This window comes from Chiloscyllium punctatum, chromosome 2, assembly GCF_047496795.1.
Source record: "Chiloscyllium punctatum isolate Juve2018m chromosome 2, sChiPun1.3, whole genome shotgun sequence".
In the NCBI taxonomy this organism is placed as follows: domain Eukaryota; kingdom Metazoa; phylum Chordata; class Chondrichthyes; order Orectolobiformes; family Hemiscylliidae; genus Chiloscyllium; species Chiloscyllium punctatum.
Window position 1 is genome coordinate 94,948,955 of NC_092740.1, and position 15,936 is coordinate 94,964,890.

Below are 15,936 nucleotides of genomic sequence, written 5' to 3' on the forward strand. Positions count from 1 at the left end.
AGATTTCTTAGGGGACTTTAAAGAGTAGATGCAGGGAGGTTGTTTCTTCTTGCGGGACAATCCTCGGCCAAAGGATAATCTTAGAGTAAGGAATCACTCAGCACAGAAATGAAGAAGATTCTTTTTTTCTTCCAGAGAGTAGTCAATCTGTGAAATTCTTTACACAGAGGTTTGATGACACTGGGTTGTTAGGTGTATTCAAAGCTGGGATAGACTGATTTTTAACCAGTGAGGAGGTCAAGGCTTTTGGGGATAAAGCAGGAAAATGGGATTGAGAGATATCAGATCAGCCATGATCTCATTGAATGGTGGAGCAGACTCTAAGAGCTGAATGGTTTCTATCTGTTCCTATATCTTACAGTCTTGTAGGTGATGGAATGGGTACAAATCATGTGGGCTGCTTTGTCCTGGATGATGTCAAGCTTCTTAGTTTTGTTGGAGCTGCATTCAGCCAATATTCCATCTGTTTCCTGCTTTGTGCCTTGTAGATGGTGGATAGGCAATGGAAAAATGGGTTACTGACTGCAGAATTCCTAGTCTTTGACCTGCGTTGTAGTCACAATATTTATATGGCTAGTCTAGTTGAGTTTCTAGTCAACGCTAACCCTCAGGATGCTATTAATGGGGGATTCAGACATAGTAATACCATTAAATATCAAGAGACAATGGTTAGATTCTGTCTTGTTTGAGATGATTGTTTCATGGCACTTGTGTGGAACAAATGTTACCTGCCATTTATCAGCCCAAGCCTGGATATTGTATACATCTTACTACATGCACTTGGATATTGAGTTGTTCATTATCTGAGGAGTCGCAAATGGTGCTGAACACTGTGTACTCATCTGTGAACATCTCTACCTCTGACAGTATGGTGAGACAAAAATGACTGATGAAACAGCTGGAGATGATTAAGTCCAGGAAATTTAAACCTGACAACTAGAAGCTGAAAACAAAAAAAAACTGGAAAAGGAAATGTGAGGCAAAGAGAATGTCTGAGTCTAGATTAACAAGTAGCATAGAAAGGAATCTAAAATTATTTTTAAACATTATTTTGAATGTGATACTTTGCAAGATGATTATTATCGCTGGAGTCATACCTAACACATAGCAAGATAGTTATGTTTCATAGAGATCAATCATGTAAGCCCAAGGACATCACAGAAGGAGCTGAAGATTTTAAATAAATGTGCTTGACTATGCATCTTGCTTGGTTATAAAGCTTCCTTTTTCTGTTTTAGTTTAATTTCTACTTCCTGGATCTTCACATTTTCAGAGCGTTGGAGACCAGATCCACAACCCAGATAACCATCACGACCTCACTGAAGTCCTACGGCACTGACCTCTATAGGAGTTGTCTGGGAAAGTTAACCTTCTTTCTGATGGATAACTCTTCTGTTCTCTGGGACCCTCCATACAATTCCCTGTTCACAGAGAATTTCACATGAAATGTTAGACAGATTAAAACCTACTCCAACTCCAGAATAACCAAAAACCTATCCTCAAAATCAATGACCCTGAACTCTCCATTCAAACCCTAACAAAACTCTGAATCCCTGACTACCTTCCGACTCTTTAACTATCTTTCTGATCAAACCCATGACCAGACCTGACTACACCTAACTAACAGATTACTCATCCCAGTCCAACTACTCCCTGGCCTACCCACCCACTTATCCGTCCCATCATCCACCTCGCTAATGAGCAACCTCATCCATACCCACCTGCCCAACCCACCACCTTCCCCATTTACCCATTCAACATTTATTAATATTCACACTGGACATTTAGACTTACTTATGGCAGCTAGTATTGTAAAATGGCCATGTTCACACTTAGTTATGTGTTGCATGCTGTGTTTCTGGAGAAGTTTTTGGACAGGGGTGCAGTGGTTAGCACTGCTGCCACACAGTACTAGGAACCTGGGTTTGATTCCAGCTCCTGACAACTATCTATAAGGAGGTTTCACATTCTCTCCACATATGTGGGTTTCCTCTGGAAGTTCCAGTTTTTTTCCCAAGGTCCAACAGGTCAGGTACATGGGCCATTGATAAAAAATGCCCACAGTGTCCAGGAATTTGAAGGTTACTCATAACAAAATCTCCATGTGGGGTTATGGGAATGGGATGCTCTTTGGTGGGTCAGCGCAGACTTCGAGTCATAGAGATGTACACCACGGAACAAACCCTTCGGTCCAATTTGTCTATGCTAACCAGATATCCCAAACTAATCCAGTCCCATTTGCCAGCACTTGACCCATATCCCTCTAAAGCCTTCCTATTCATATATCCATCCAAATGCCTTTTAAATGTTGTAATCGTACCAGCCTCCATGAGTCCCTCTGGCAGCTCATTCCATATACGCATCACCCTTTGCATGAAAATGTTGCTTGTAGGTCTCTTTTATATGTTTCCCCTCTCACCCTAAATCTTGTGCCCCCTAGTTCTGGACTCCCCTACCCCAGGGAAAATACCTTGATAAGTTGAATGGCCTCTTTTTTGCACTGCCTGGATTCTATGATTCAAAGTTGAACTCAGAAGGCCCGACAAGAAAGGCAGAACTGCACCAGGCCTTGAAATGGGCAATCCAATGACGATTGTCACTTCATAGGAGGTATGGGCCTGTATCTTTACTCATACATGTGTTCCCAGCTATGGATACCTTAGGTATCACCTTGTGGGAATGTGTCCAGTTTGTACCTAATCAGTTCCTTTTTTAATTCCTCCCTTTGCTCACCTATTAATCTTTGATTTCAATTCGCTGGGTCACATCCCTTTTCAGGTCCCTCCTCCAGCTGAGACTTTTCACATTTGATTTTTCCTTCTCCTTTGCCCCGACAATGAGAAGACTAATGCTTTTGTGTTCATATTAAAGGCAAAAGGTATAATTTTGGAAATGCGACTCCACTTAATTCCCTTTTGAGTGCCGCAAAGGGGAATCTAGGAGTACAAGCATCTGTACATAATATCGCTGACAGTAATTTCTGCTATTATGTGCCATTGAAACAATCAGGAATCTGTCAATCAGCTGACTTCTGAAAATCCCGTAGATTGTTCCCATTTCTGCGAGTGGTGGTGGATTTGACGTTTGGAAGAGACTAACAGCAAAGTGAATGCTCCTTGGCGGAGAGGGAAGCAAACGGTAGAAATCGGAAAAAAAGTAAGCGTTCCTGAGAGAACGAAGCATACGTCGAAAGAGGAAATGTGCAAACGCCACAGTGAGAGGGAAGCAGTGAGGTCTTTGCTGTGCGCCACTCACACCTAGGGAGCTCACACCTTGTCCGGTTTTCAACGGTTGCTGACTAGTTTGCAGAAGGAATTGTGAGTAGAAGCAAAGACGTGGTGTTGTGCTGAACGTGGTGTCAATATGAAGCCTGTAGATGAGGAGAGAGCGGTGATGTGTGAGTGTCTTGAGTAGTGAGCCCTGTGAGGGAGTCAGTGAGAGTTGCAGCAGCCTGTTGTTGTTATTGGCTGGGCCGCTCCGGTAACCAGGGGCAGCTCCACTTGGTGACGGAAAGCTGGAGCTGTTCCCTGGGAGCTGACCGCGCCAGTTCCGGGGGGGGGGGGGGGGGGGGGGGAAGAGAAGCACAGCTGTAAACTTCCATCTTTTATTTTTAAACACCGCCCTCCAGCCCTGGGGAGGGGGGAATGTTGTGTTTTAGGGTGGTAGGGTTGCTCCCGCTGTGGAGTGCAGGCTGTAGTTGGGTTAATGTGCTCGGATTGCGGTCCGGGTTGACTTTGGGCGCAAGGCCGAGGCTCGAGCACACTGTGTGCTTTCCTGAGGTACAGAATCCCCACCACCCCCACCCCAGCTCCAAGTAGTCACCAACCTTCACAGCTTTCCTCAAGTAACCGGAAGAAGACCTTAAACATTTGACAGCGAGTTCTCTCTCTCTCTCTCTCGTATTGTCGGTTTTAATTTACCAAGTGTGCATTTTTATTAAATACATATAAATATAGATAATTTTGGTTTGAATTCAGATATAGCTGTAGACCGAATAAAAAGGCTTGTTTTGGGAGAATGAATTATGCTGGTTATTTTGTTGTGTTTTTTAAAAAAATAATCTATATATGGTTGTTGATGAAGCTATGCTGTTGATTCTCCAGCTCTGGTGTTGGTCTGCCTGTATTGGTGAGGAATCACCAACCAGCCCTTTGCAAAGATTGAGTGGCGCTGACTTTGTTCACGGTTACAATAGACGTGATTTTTTTTTGTTCATTTCCCTGTGTTATTTTGAAGATAAATAGAATCAATCCTTAATTGTGTATCACGAGCAATGTTGCTGATTACGCTGTTTGTGTTGTACTATATACCGAATAAAGCAATGTAACAATCAGATTTTTCAAAAAAAAATGTTCAGGAACGCCCATTTATTAACCCAAATAGCAATCGTGTTTTTTTGGTGCAAAAGAGTCATTTTTGAACTTTCTTTCCCCCGCACAGGCTGGAATGCACTTTGTGTGGCTAGGAATTGGGGAGGGTCGCCCTGTTGGATGCTGAAATTGGTTACCTTTTATCGGGCTGATTGTGCGCCGGGATGCAGTAACCAGTTACCATGACCGTGTTCAAGCAGGAAAATGTGGACGATTACTACGAAATCGGCGAGGATTTGGGGAGGTGAGTGTTTGGAATTTCACAGATTCGGATCAAGGAATCTGGTGTTTGTAACGAGGTGGCTGGAACAATGGTCAAGAACGTTTCCATTTACTGTGCTCTGTCAGGTGATGGATCCATTTTGTCAGGAGGTGAAGGTATGGGGCAGGAATTGGGACTGATTTAATTCCGCCTCGACCCAGACGTTCAGACAGAAGACTTTTTTTTCGGTTAAATTTCCAACGAAACAGCTAGCATTGGACTGTTCCACTTAAGATAGTGGCAGATGCTAAGGGTTTGATAAGGGCCAAGCCATGGGTGTTGCACATGGTATATAGCTTTATTATCGTTCCCATTCTGTTCAGCTATTTTGTCATGCAGATAAACCGATGGTGATGATATTTCTGCCGACCTAACATATTTGTAGTTGTTTTTCCCCTCTTGGTGGGTTCTAATTAGCTTTGAAAATAATGGGGTTCAATGTTTTGTCATCATTGTTAAGGGGTTTAAATTCTGTATTGGCATTTAAAAGATTTGTAGGGTTTGATTCAAGCCTGGTAATCTGTGAAAATAGCTTGAATTTAAATAGTATGTAATAATGCATTTTCTCTAATGCGTGTTACTACAAGGAGTAACATTACATAAAATGCACACACAAATTTGGTCCAGAAGTATGAACCCCACTGATTCCGTGTTCTATCCTCAAAACATCCTGTTAAAAGTCTGCATCATTCTGTGATCAACCAGAATTGTCAATTTAACTCCTAGCTTTTTTCCTAATATAGATTATCTTCAGAAGACCCTTCTCCACTATCCCCTTCATCCTCACCTCCAACATGAACTTTGAGGTGATTGTGGACTTATTTGTTACTAAAGTTGACAGTATCTGATTAGCTACCTTTACTACTGCCACCTTTTTTCTTTCCTCTGAGTCTTACTTCCCTTTGGTTTCCCTCTGTTCCAACTCTGATACTTTTTAAATTTGTTTACTTATATTCCCTCTGTATCCCAAACTAATCTTAGTCAGAAAACCCACCTTTTTCTCCCTCAACCCTAATCCAACTCAATTGTTCAGCACTCAGTCTGGGAAACAGGAAAGTAATGGTTTGATATTGCTAATGGTTTGCTCTTCACCGTAACTTTCAAATCTTCTCCATCATCACCCTTTCCTTAAAAAGCCAACCTTTGACCCCTCTGTCCTTGCAAGGTCCATCTCCAGTATCTTATTGGAGCAATTGAATGTGTTGTAGCCTACCAAATCACAGAGTTTTTTCACAAGTTTTCACAAGTTTCCATAAGTTTCCATATTGGAATCTCTCTGGATTGGTTTGTTCTACTGGCAGAACACCAAAATATCCCTTATTAAAATCACAAGCAGCATCCTGTATGGCTGTAAACAAAAAAGAAAGAACTGTGGATACTGGAAAATCACAAATTACTGGAAAAACTCAGCAGATCTTCAGTTCTGAAGAAGGATCACTGGATCTGAAACATTAGCTCTGCTTTCTCTCCACAATTGCGAGACCTGCTGAGTTTTTCCAGCAATTTCAGTTTGTGTTCCTTTCTGACTGTGAGGGAAGTAAACTTTCCCTTCTCATCTTTATGGCCTGTCTACAGCCTTTTCCATGGCTGAACTACTTCTAGTACTTATCCACTGTCATCCAGATAGATGGAACTGCTCTTGCCTGATTCAAATTATTTTATTTAGCATAGCCAGATAAAGAATCAATTTGCAATGACTCCTCTTCCCTCTTGCCTCCATGCAGACTGTCAGCTCTGAAATTTCCTCCTTATCGCCCTCTCTTTTTTTTTCTCCTGTTTCTTCCATAAAATGCGTCTTTAAAAATAAGCTTCTGATTGTCTGGCCCAGTACATGTGACTCGTTGTCAAATTTAGTTTGATAAAGCTCCTGAAAAACATTATTACTCATAGTGTCTTTTTATGTTCAGTAATGTACAAGTTATTGTTATGGTCTATATGTGCTGTTGCTTGTCAACTTACAAATACTATGTTTTGTTTAGTTCACTGTAATTTACTTGGTTACATGAAATGCATTTTAACGTCTATCAAGGAGGAATTGTTTTGCACTGGTTAGGATTACGGTGACTACGATTTTATCTAAAGCTCAGGTCACTTCAACTGAAAGGTGAAGCCTGTGATTAGAAGTCTTGTATGAAATATAATGGTTTCAGCATCCTCAGCCTAAGCTGCAAGCGAGTCAGTTTAGTGCTGTGTCTGATAGGTCTAACCATGTATTTGATTTGTACTACGGTTAGTTACTTCAAATTGGAGTCCATGTTTGAAATAAATCTTCAGGTGTTGAATGGCTGAACCTTATTATTTTTAAACTGCGATCTTTCAAGGTTTTCAGAAGCTTTTTGTTTTTCTCAGTGATTTGATAAATGTAATCTAAGTAGTAAATTGAAATTGAACTGGGCAGTTCTCTGGTTTCTTCATGTTGAGCCTTCGTGACAGAATTGTGTTCAAGCTTGTTTCTAATGACTCGAGTTGATGCATATACTTGACAGTTCAGGATGAAATCTGGCTTGATAGATCATACGTTTAATTTTTTTGTTGTTGACTGTAGTTCCTAACTGAAATAGTCACATGATGCTACATACTTTTTTAACAATAGAACGTGCATTTATTATGCAAAAGAGACAAAAAAGCTGTGCACATATTATGTTTAAAATAATCTTAACAAACACTAAACTAAGTTAAACCCTGTTTTCCAACGCTACCTGCCTTTGAGACTCCAGTCCAGAGAAATTCAATCCTATCTCAACGCTATAAATTCCAATTAACTGACTCTTTCCAGTTTCTCTGTTGAAATGTAGAGAATATTTTGCGATCCCTCTCCAAATCTGATGGCCCAAACTTGTTAAATTCTAACTGTCTGCAAACTCTCTTGGTGTGAAAAACATCACAAACTAGAAAAATGCTGCTGCAGTGACTGATTTCATCTGAATTAAAGCTTGCTTCTGAACTCCACTCTCAATTGTTGTCAACAAAAATACTGGTGTTTTCTGAACTGACAACAAAACTAGTGGCTTAATTTATTTATACTGCCTGTCATAAATATAAAATTGTATGCATCTTATTCCATAAATACTCGAGGGGTTCTTCCAAGTCCTTGATTGCAGTTGTGTGTGATTTTGGAACTGGTGCATTGAGGTCGCTGTTCCAGAATGATGTTCTGGCTTTTGCTTTTTTTAAAAAATCCTTTTATGGCACTAACACACGTCCATATTTCTTTCTTTTAAAAACAATCCAAATTTGTTAAATGATAATATATTTCACACACCTTTCATCACATTGTCATAACACTCATCCATGAATCTGTGCTTGTGCATTTGTGTTCGAACATAATGTCATTTGATGTAAGGAACAGTGGGTGATTGGGAAGGTGTCACATTTTATAAACAAATTTCAAATATTAATCTTCAGAAAATAAGTAGGCTTCTCCTTTCTGCTGGCTTCCAATGTATGTTTCGCAATAGGAGTTTTTGCAGTTGTATGCTCCAGCGTAGGTTTCATATTATGGTGATATTTTGTGCACTGCATAACCTTTTCCTTCAGATATCTGGAATTGGAAGCCCTGGAGGAAGAAGGCTAATGTAGTGTGGCAGAATAAGTCACCAGTACTATAAGTTCAAATCAGAGGAGGCAGCTGTCAGGGGAGTACATTAATTATTGGGAGATGTTCAGAAGAGAAAGACACCCTCTCCTGCCTACACTCCCTTGCAATGTACCTGTATCCTGCTTCGTGGCTATGCATCACCCAATGAGCATTACAGTCCAATGCAAAATATGATGGAGGCAGTTGTATTCCCATTCTGCTTAGGTAAAAATAGCTCTGAAGTTTTATTACAAACATAATCTGAAGGTGACTTTTTGTATTATGGGTTTACAATGAGTTGAAACATACTTTACTAGGCGATTTAATTTTTATGTAAAGTAATGAATTTTATTAAAAAAAGGGCGCTTGCAGTCTGTGGTTTTTATTTGTTGGTGGTTTAACCACAGTGAGTGTTTGATGTCATATCAATTTCTTGTAGGGAGGACTAAAATTAAGGCAAAGCCCTTCCAGATAAGGAGGAAAAGTCACTATGTCACTCCTAGTGAGAGATATCAGATCAAAAGAGCCCTTGAACTGCCTACTCTTTGCCTTGGCTAAGCAAGGTGTCAAAAGAAGTCAGAGTGAAAAGGAAGAAAAAAACCACATCCTTATTTTTAAGTACATTTAAAAACATTTTTATTGAATGTGCAAATAAATTTCTCCAAGTTCATGATACAGTAGCTAGATTTCAGACTTGTTCGCAAGTTGTTGTCAAGAGTTGTCAAGTTTCAACTTTGTTAATGAAATACTGTTTTCTCCAGACCCATAACAGAAATTTAAATTCTCTGATAGTTTTGTGTAAATGAATTACTGAATAAATACCTCTTTATTTCAACACATTAGTTTCTACTCCACATTTATAGAGTCAAACTAATTCTTTGTGTCAGCTGTAGCACAATAGGTTGGACATTCCCCTCAAGTGAGAAGGTTATGCATTTGTGACATTCTAGAGACTCTAGAACTGTGCTCGAGATTAAATCTGGGCTGACAAATCAATGCTGTGCTGAAGGAATGCTACACTATCAAAGGTGTCTTTTTAAAATGAAACATTAAACTGAGGTCCTGTTTGTCCTGGCAGGTGGGTGTTTATAGATCCCATAGCATAATTGGACTAGTAATCCAGAACCCTAGGGTAACATTCTGGTACTATGGGTTCAAATGCCACCATGGCATATGGTGAAATTTAATAAACATTTGGACGACTTTCGGGTTTACATAATCGTGAGGGGCATGGATAGAATAAATAGAAAGTCTTTTCCCTAGGGTGGAGGAGTCCAAAATTAAAGGGCATAGGTTTAGGAAAGATATAAAAGAGACCTAAGGGGCAACTTTTTCTCACAGAGGGTGGTATGTGTATGGAATGAGCTGCCAGAGGAAGTGGTGGAGGCTAGTACAATTGTAACATTTAAAAGGCATCTGAATGAGTATATGAATTGGAAGGGTTTGGAGGGATATGGGCTGGCTGCTAGCTGATGGGACTAGATTGGGTTGGAATATCTTGTCGCCATGGATGGGTTGGACCGAAGGATCTGTTCCCGTTCTGTATATCTCTATGACACTAAAGGTGTACATGTAACCACTGTCAGTTGACATTAAAAACCCATTTCCTTCACTAATGTCCTTATAAAAGGAAAATTGCCATCCTTACCTGCTGTTTGCCTACATATGACTCCAGACCCACAGCAATGTGGTTAACTCTTATTTATCCTCTGGGTAAATTAGAGCTGTACAGTAAATGTTGGCCAGCCAGCAATGTCCATATCCAATAAACAAATAATTTTAGAAAAACTTGAAGAGCAGTGGAGTGATTCTCAATATCCTGATAATATTTATCACAAAGCAGATTATCTGGTTATGATCACATTCTTTTTGGGAGCTTGTATACAAATCGCTGTCTATATCATAATAGTGACTAGATTTTAGAAGTACTTTGCTGGTTGAAAAGCAGTCTGAATGGCCTGTGGCCATGAAAGATGCTATATAAATGCAAGCCCTCTTTATCCTATATCACATAAAGGGATTGTTATTACCAATGAATCCATGCCCTAAGCTATGGTGTCTTAAGGAAAATAAACATAACAACAGAAGTACAGGTAATATCTTGGAGCCTGCACCACTATTCAATATGATCATAGCTGATCATGCGATTTCAGAATCCCAGTCCTGCTTTCTCTTCATACCCCTTGAACCCTTTAGTGGCAAGGGCCGCATCCAGCTCCCTTTTGAATGTAAAAGAGGCATGAGGGAGTAAATTGACAGAGAGGAAAGGTTTATGTAATAGTAAGTCTGTTTAAAAGAGCTGTACAATGATGTGCAAAAGTAGAGCTCAGAACATTCCACTCCAACCTTTCTTCAATAAAGCTATTGAATTATAGTCGAGATAAAGCCAGGTGAGACTAATATCATATCTAGACACCGTCTATCATTTCAAAGTTCATTTAATTCCAGAAATATTCTGCTTGAGAGATGAGAGGAAAACAAATTGTTGCTGACTATTTATAAACATGTTACAAGCAACATTTGCTTGGAAAATATTTGGTTGGAAACCTAGTTCATCAATTTGTTTTTATCTTTGAGTAATGGGAATAGTTGATGCTCATTAAGTTCTGGTTAACCGATCACGGGAACAATAATGGCCCGGCATCATTGTGACCTCTCAGATTGCCAGGAATAAATCACCTCTGACCTTATGAATTATGTTTTAGTTTTAAAGATTTCCTTAAACAGAATTTTACAATTTCCTTAAAGAAAAAAAAGCAACATTTCTACCTATTGGAATGGATTTGATTATTACTTTGATTCTCTTTGGACACCTGTGCGTCACCTGAACCTGCTTTGTTTTTCAGTTCCTCAGGGGCTATTCTGTATATTAGGATAGTTATGAGTTTTAGTTCCTACAATTAATCCAAGACCCCTCAAGGGAATGCAAAAACTGATTTACACCAATTGAAAGAGAGGTGGGGGATTAGTATACTGGCCAATATTTATCCTTTGACCAACGTCATTAAAATACATTATCTGACCATTTATCTCTTTGCTGTTTGTGGATCCTTGCTGTGTCCAAATTATTTTCGGACTTGGCAACATTGAAGTGTGACATGCTCTGGTTTTATTCTAACCATTGTTGCTTTGTTTCTTCCTCCTAATTTCCACCACTTAATTGTGATACCTGTCTGAGTAACATGCTTTTTTTACAATGAGCTTTTGTTGAATGAATTTCAAATCTTCATGAGGAAATGTTCTGCTTTGACGACACAATTGTAAAGCAGAACACTTCAGTATAGGACAAGCAACTTTGAGAAATTAACTTTAGATGTCTACACTTTTGATTGTGATCATCTTCAATAAAAATGCATCTTTGATATGACAAGGTATTGAATTCTAGAAAATAGTTACAACAGTCCTGAACCTTGGACCTTTTTTGTAGATATACTTGGTTTCTTCTCTTCTTACTGGCCAGCTCACTAAAATGAGTTGTCAAACCAAAACTGTTATTGGAAACAAAACCCGAAATTGCTGGAAAAACTGTGCAGATCTGGCTGCATCTATGGAGAGATAGCAGAGTCACTGGATCTGCAAAGTTAATTCTACTTTCTCTCCATAGATGCTGCTAGATCTGCTCAGTTTTTCAGCAATTTCTGATTTCCAGCATTGGGTTTTTTTTTCAGAAATTTTATCAAGTGTAAGAATGTTAATTGTGAGTTTTCCTATCAGCGTTCCAGGTAATTGCCACCCATTTGCACTCCAGTGGATGCCCCTTCTTAATTCTTAAATTTGAAATTAGTAAAAGGATGTTTTCAGATGCCAAAGACATTTTTGCTCAAATTGTATTCCACGTTTTAAAAATGTATTTTTCTTACGGCTGTCTGTTAGATCCATTACTACTTTTAATCTGTTTCACCTTTTTTGGTCCATGACTATGACTATGTCAGTGGCCATTTTCCCTTAAAAGGTAGTTAAAAGAGAGAACTGAATTATTCTGGGACTTCTATCCACTTTTCTCCTATCCAGTCCCTTCCATACTCCTCTTTGACTATAAAGTAAACTAGGCTCAGACAAATTTAGTTGTCTACTTCCAATATAACACCTGAGACAGGACAGAACAGGGGTTAAAATTTGGAGTTCCCCCACTCTCTTACCCATCAGATCGCCTGGCTCTTATATATTTATTGTTGTATTCCATGTGGGTATTTTAGCAGATTATTGGTCTAAGTATCTGCCTTTCAATGAGAGTTTCAAACACCCTAATTACTATCGTATTCTGTGGTAATTGAATAATTAATCTGGCTAAGGGACATATGGAGTAGGATGCATTGTTTACAGATGAGCACTGATTCAGACTGGAGGGTCACCAATTTGTAACCTAATTATTACTTATTTAAGGTTGGTATCTTGAGTGAATGGAGTATTTGTTAGCTCAGTTACTCATCCAGATAATTATTTTGCTAGGGAAGAATTCAATTACTGAAAAATATCAATTTAACTTGCTTAAACAAAACAAAATCATGACCTCCAATGAAAATTGTTGTGGTCTGAGTTCTGCAGATAATTGAAGTTCCAATATGTGCATGTTAGTACAGTGGGTTACAGAGTGCACTATTAAAAGGTCTTCAGTGCTTCAATTACAAATTATATCTGTGAACCACTGGTCATTCTTTTAAGTTGCTCCAATGGTTGGATCAAACAGATGGGGTTCCTATAATGGTTCAGCATGCAACCTGGAATGGTACAAAGCCATGATTCGTCCTGTGCATACATTTTGATTAATCTGCTCAGGGATGCTATTATACATCTCTGACTCGGAGGTGGGGATACTATCACTGTGCCACAAGAACCCTAATGATTCATGCTGTATTAATGGCTTTGCAATACAGTGTTTCAGAACTCGACAGGGGAAAATACCTCCACATTTCCTGCTTAAAGTTCTAAAGTGTGTCGTGACACCACCTGAAGCTTAGATTGCACATGATTGAAGGGCATCTTTGATTGAGTATCTTGTACTGTATAAATAGACTCTAATGATGACCATGAAACCATTGTCAATTGTCAGAAAAACCATCTGATTCATTAATGTCCTTTATGGAAAGAAACTATTGTCCTTATCTGTTCTGGCCTACATGTGACTCCAAACCCACAGCAACGTAGTTGACTTTTAACTGCCGTCTGGGCAATTAAGGATGAGAAATAAATGTTGGCTAACCAGCGACACTCTAATCCCATGAATGAATAAAAGATAATAAATGGTCACCAGTATCTATGAAACCATATGCAGCAACAATTAGTTCCTTCGAGAGGATAAGCCGTGGAGCTGAGTAAATTCTCCAGTAGCCTGTTCAGCAAATATGTAGTTTAATTTTTAAAAATGCAACGTCCTTTGCAATGTTATGCTGAATCTAAAATAATAGCTTAGTATTCCATGTTTAAATTTCTTCGCAGTCATGAAAATAAAAGGAATTCATGTTGAATATCATAGAATAGAGGAGCTGAATATTACTTAAATGGAGAAAGACTGTAGGAAGCTACAGAACGGAGCGATTTGGGAACCTTTGACTCTGAATCTCAAAAAGCTAGCGTCCATGTTCAGTAGGTAATAGGGAAGGCAAATGGGGAATGTTGTCTTTATTTCAAAGAGAATGGAGTATGAAAATACAGAAGTTTAGCTAAAATTACACAAGGCACTAATACAGCCACAGATGGAATACTGTAAACAGTTTTGGGCCTTTTATTTCAGGTGGTTCAGCGAAGGTGCATTGGCTTATATCAGGTATAGAGAGACTATCTTTTCAAGAGGGTTTAAGTAGATTGGCCCTATGTTATTTGGAATACAGAAGAATGAGAGAGGTCTTGATTTAAACCTACAAGATTCTTGGGGTAGATGTGGAAAGATTGTTTCTGCTGTGGGAGTGTCTCTGACCAGAGGGCACAATCTCAGAATAAGGGGTCAAACATTTTAAGATAGATGAGGAATTTCTTTGAGGTAATGAATCTGTGGAATTATGTATCACAAAGGGCTATTGAGGCTGGGTTATTAAGCATTTGAGGCTGCACTCGACAGATTTAATCAGTAAAGAAATCAAGAGTTATGGAAAAACTCAAAAACATGATCAGATCAACCATGATCTCATTGAATGGTGCAGCAGAAATGTTGGGCTGAATTGCCTACTTTTGCTCTGACATACGTTGTTTTTAAAGAATCATAGTTTGTTTACTCTATGGAAGAGGTCATTTCGCGTATTGTGTCTGTGCTACTTTGCTCCTACAATCTAAAGTTTCCTTATGTAATCAAAAATTAAGTCAAGCTAACTAAAGTAGAAGAACTTGCATTCATACAACCAGTAAATTAATTTTGGAATACAACCTTCACAGTTTGGGAAGCTAATATGTCAGCCAGTTTCCACTGAGCAAGGTTTCACTAAACCACAGTGAGGTAAATCACCACTTAAACTGTTATTATTGTATTTTATATTGGGGAGAGGATTGGCAGGCATGGTATATACTAACAGGGACCATCCAAGTGGGAAGAGTACATGGAGAGTAGCTGTTGAGCCTAGGGAGGATTTGGGATTGGGAGTGATGAGGAGTAGGGCTGGAGGTGGTAGTAGGTGCTCCTTGGCCCGCAGTAACAGATGTAGGAGGCAGTGTCGAGGCAAGGCAAGGAAGACAAGCCTGCTGGAAAGCCCTCCCCAGATCCAAACCCTATCCAGATCCTGGGCTTTCCTGTATAAAGGCCTTGCTCCCTTTGGCCTGTGTCAGGCACTAACCCCACACCTTGGCCTCACCAACTTAGGTTGAAACTGGCCAGTAATACTCTGCTCCTTTCTGACTATGTCTGTGCATGTGTATTGTGCCAGATTGGATTGCATACGAGCAGGAGTACAATACAAATTCCCAAGCAGAAAAGTTCTGAGACACATGTCATTTGGAGTGTTGGTCACGCTACGTCTAAGGTGTCCATAAGGACATTGTGTGTGTACAGGCTTCTGAGGAAATACCTGAAGTAGTTCCATCTGACCCCAGCAGTGAACAGAGAGGAAGACATTTACTGATTGTCAAAAGCAGTTTCCTGAGGCAGCAATGTGCAGTGTGTTGTGGCTGCCACTTTATTGACTGTGCTGGAATATTTCTAAAGTTCTTCATGCCATTATCATATGGAAAGCAACAATTTTTTTTTAGGATACTATTACAGTTTTGTGGCAACCTCCATCAGCTATTATGGTTATTCAAAACCTTATCCAAAGGTGCAGCTGTTAAAGGTAAAAGTATATTCCATTTGGTATATTCAGTTTTCTGAGAACTTCTTTTTGTATACATAAACCAAATTCCATGCAACCAAGAAAGCTAGGTAGGAATAAATTGGATAGTGTCTGCGATTGGATTTTGAATTTGCAGTGCAGAATATGATAAAAATATGATTTGATAACATCACATCCAAGGGAACCGAACATTTTGGATCTGAGTGAACAAGGCAAGGAACTGATCAGCTAAATCTTTAAACAGGTTGATAATTAACAGGGTCTAACATGAAAGTACAAATTGGATGAAGCCTGTACCAATTCAGGTACGTACAATAGAAATATTTGATTAAATGGAGAAAATGATTTTTAAAAATTTGCTTTACGATCACATCATTGAATGGGTCTGAAACTGGAATGGACAATATTTAACTTTGTAGCAAGTTTACTTAGCATTTAATTGTTGTAAGCAGGTGTTAAGTCAGAGAGGGAGAC

The 15,936-nt window shown here is 39.2% G+C and overlaps 1 protein-coding gene across 4 annotated transcripts in view; it reads left to right on the top strand.

Moving 5' to 3' along the window:
* The first annotated feature begins 2,963 nt into the window (after nt 1-2,963).
* Nucleotides 2,964-15,936, top strand: part of dapk1 (death-associated protein kinase 1) — a 258,303-nt gene continuing 245,330 nt past the window's right edge. The window contains exons 1-2 of one of the 4 annotated variants that reach the window (XM_072585888.1): nt 2,964-3,156; nt 4,441-4,614. In XM_072585888.1, coding sequence (XP_072441989.1) covers nt 4,553-4,614 — 62 coding nt within the window. In that variant the 5' untranslated portion in view covers nt 2,964-3,156; nt 4,441-4,552. The other 3 variants (XM_072585882.1, XM_072585887.1, XM_072585883.1) reach the window with 3 other exon arrangements.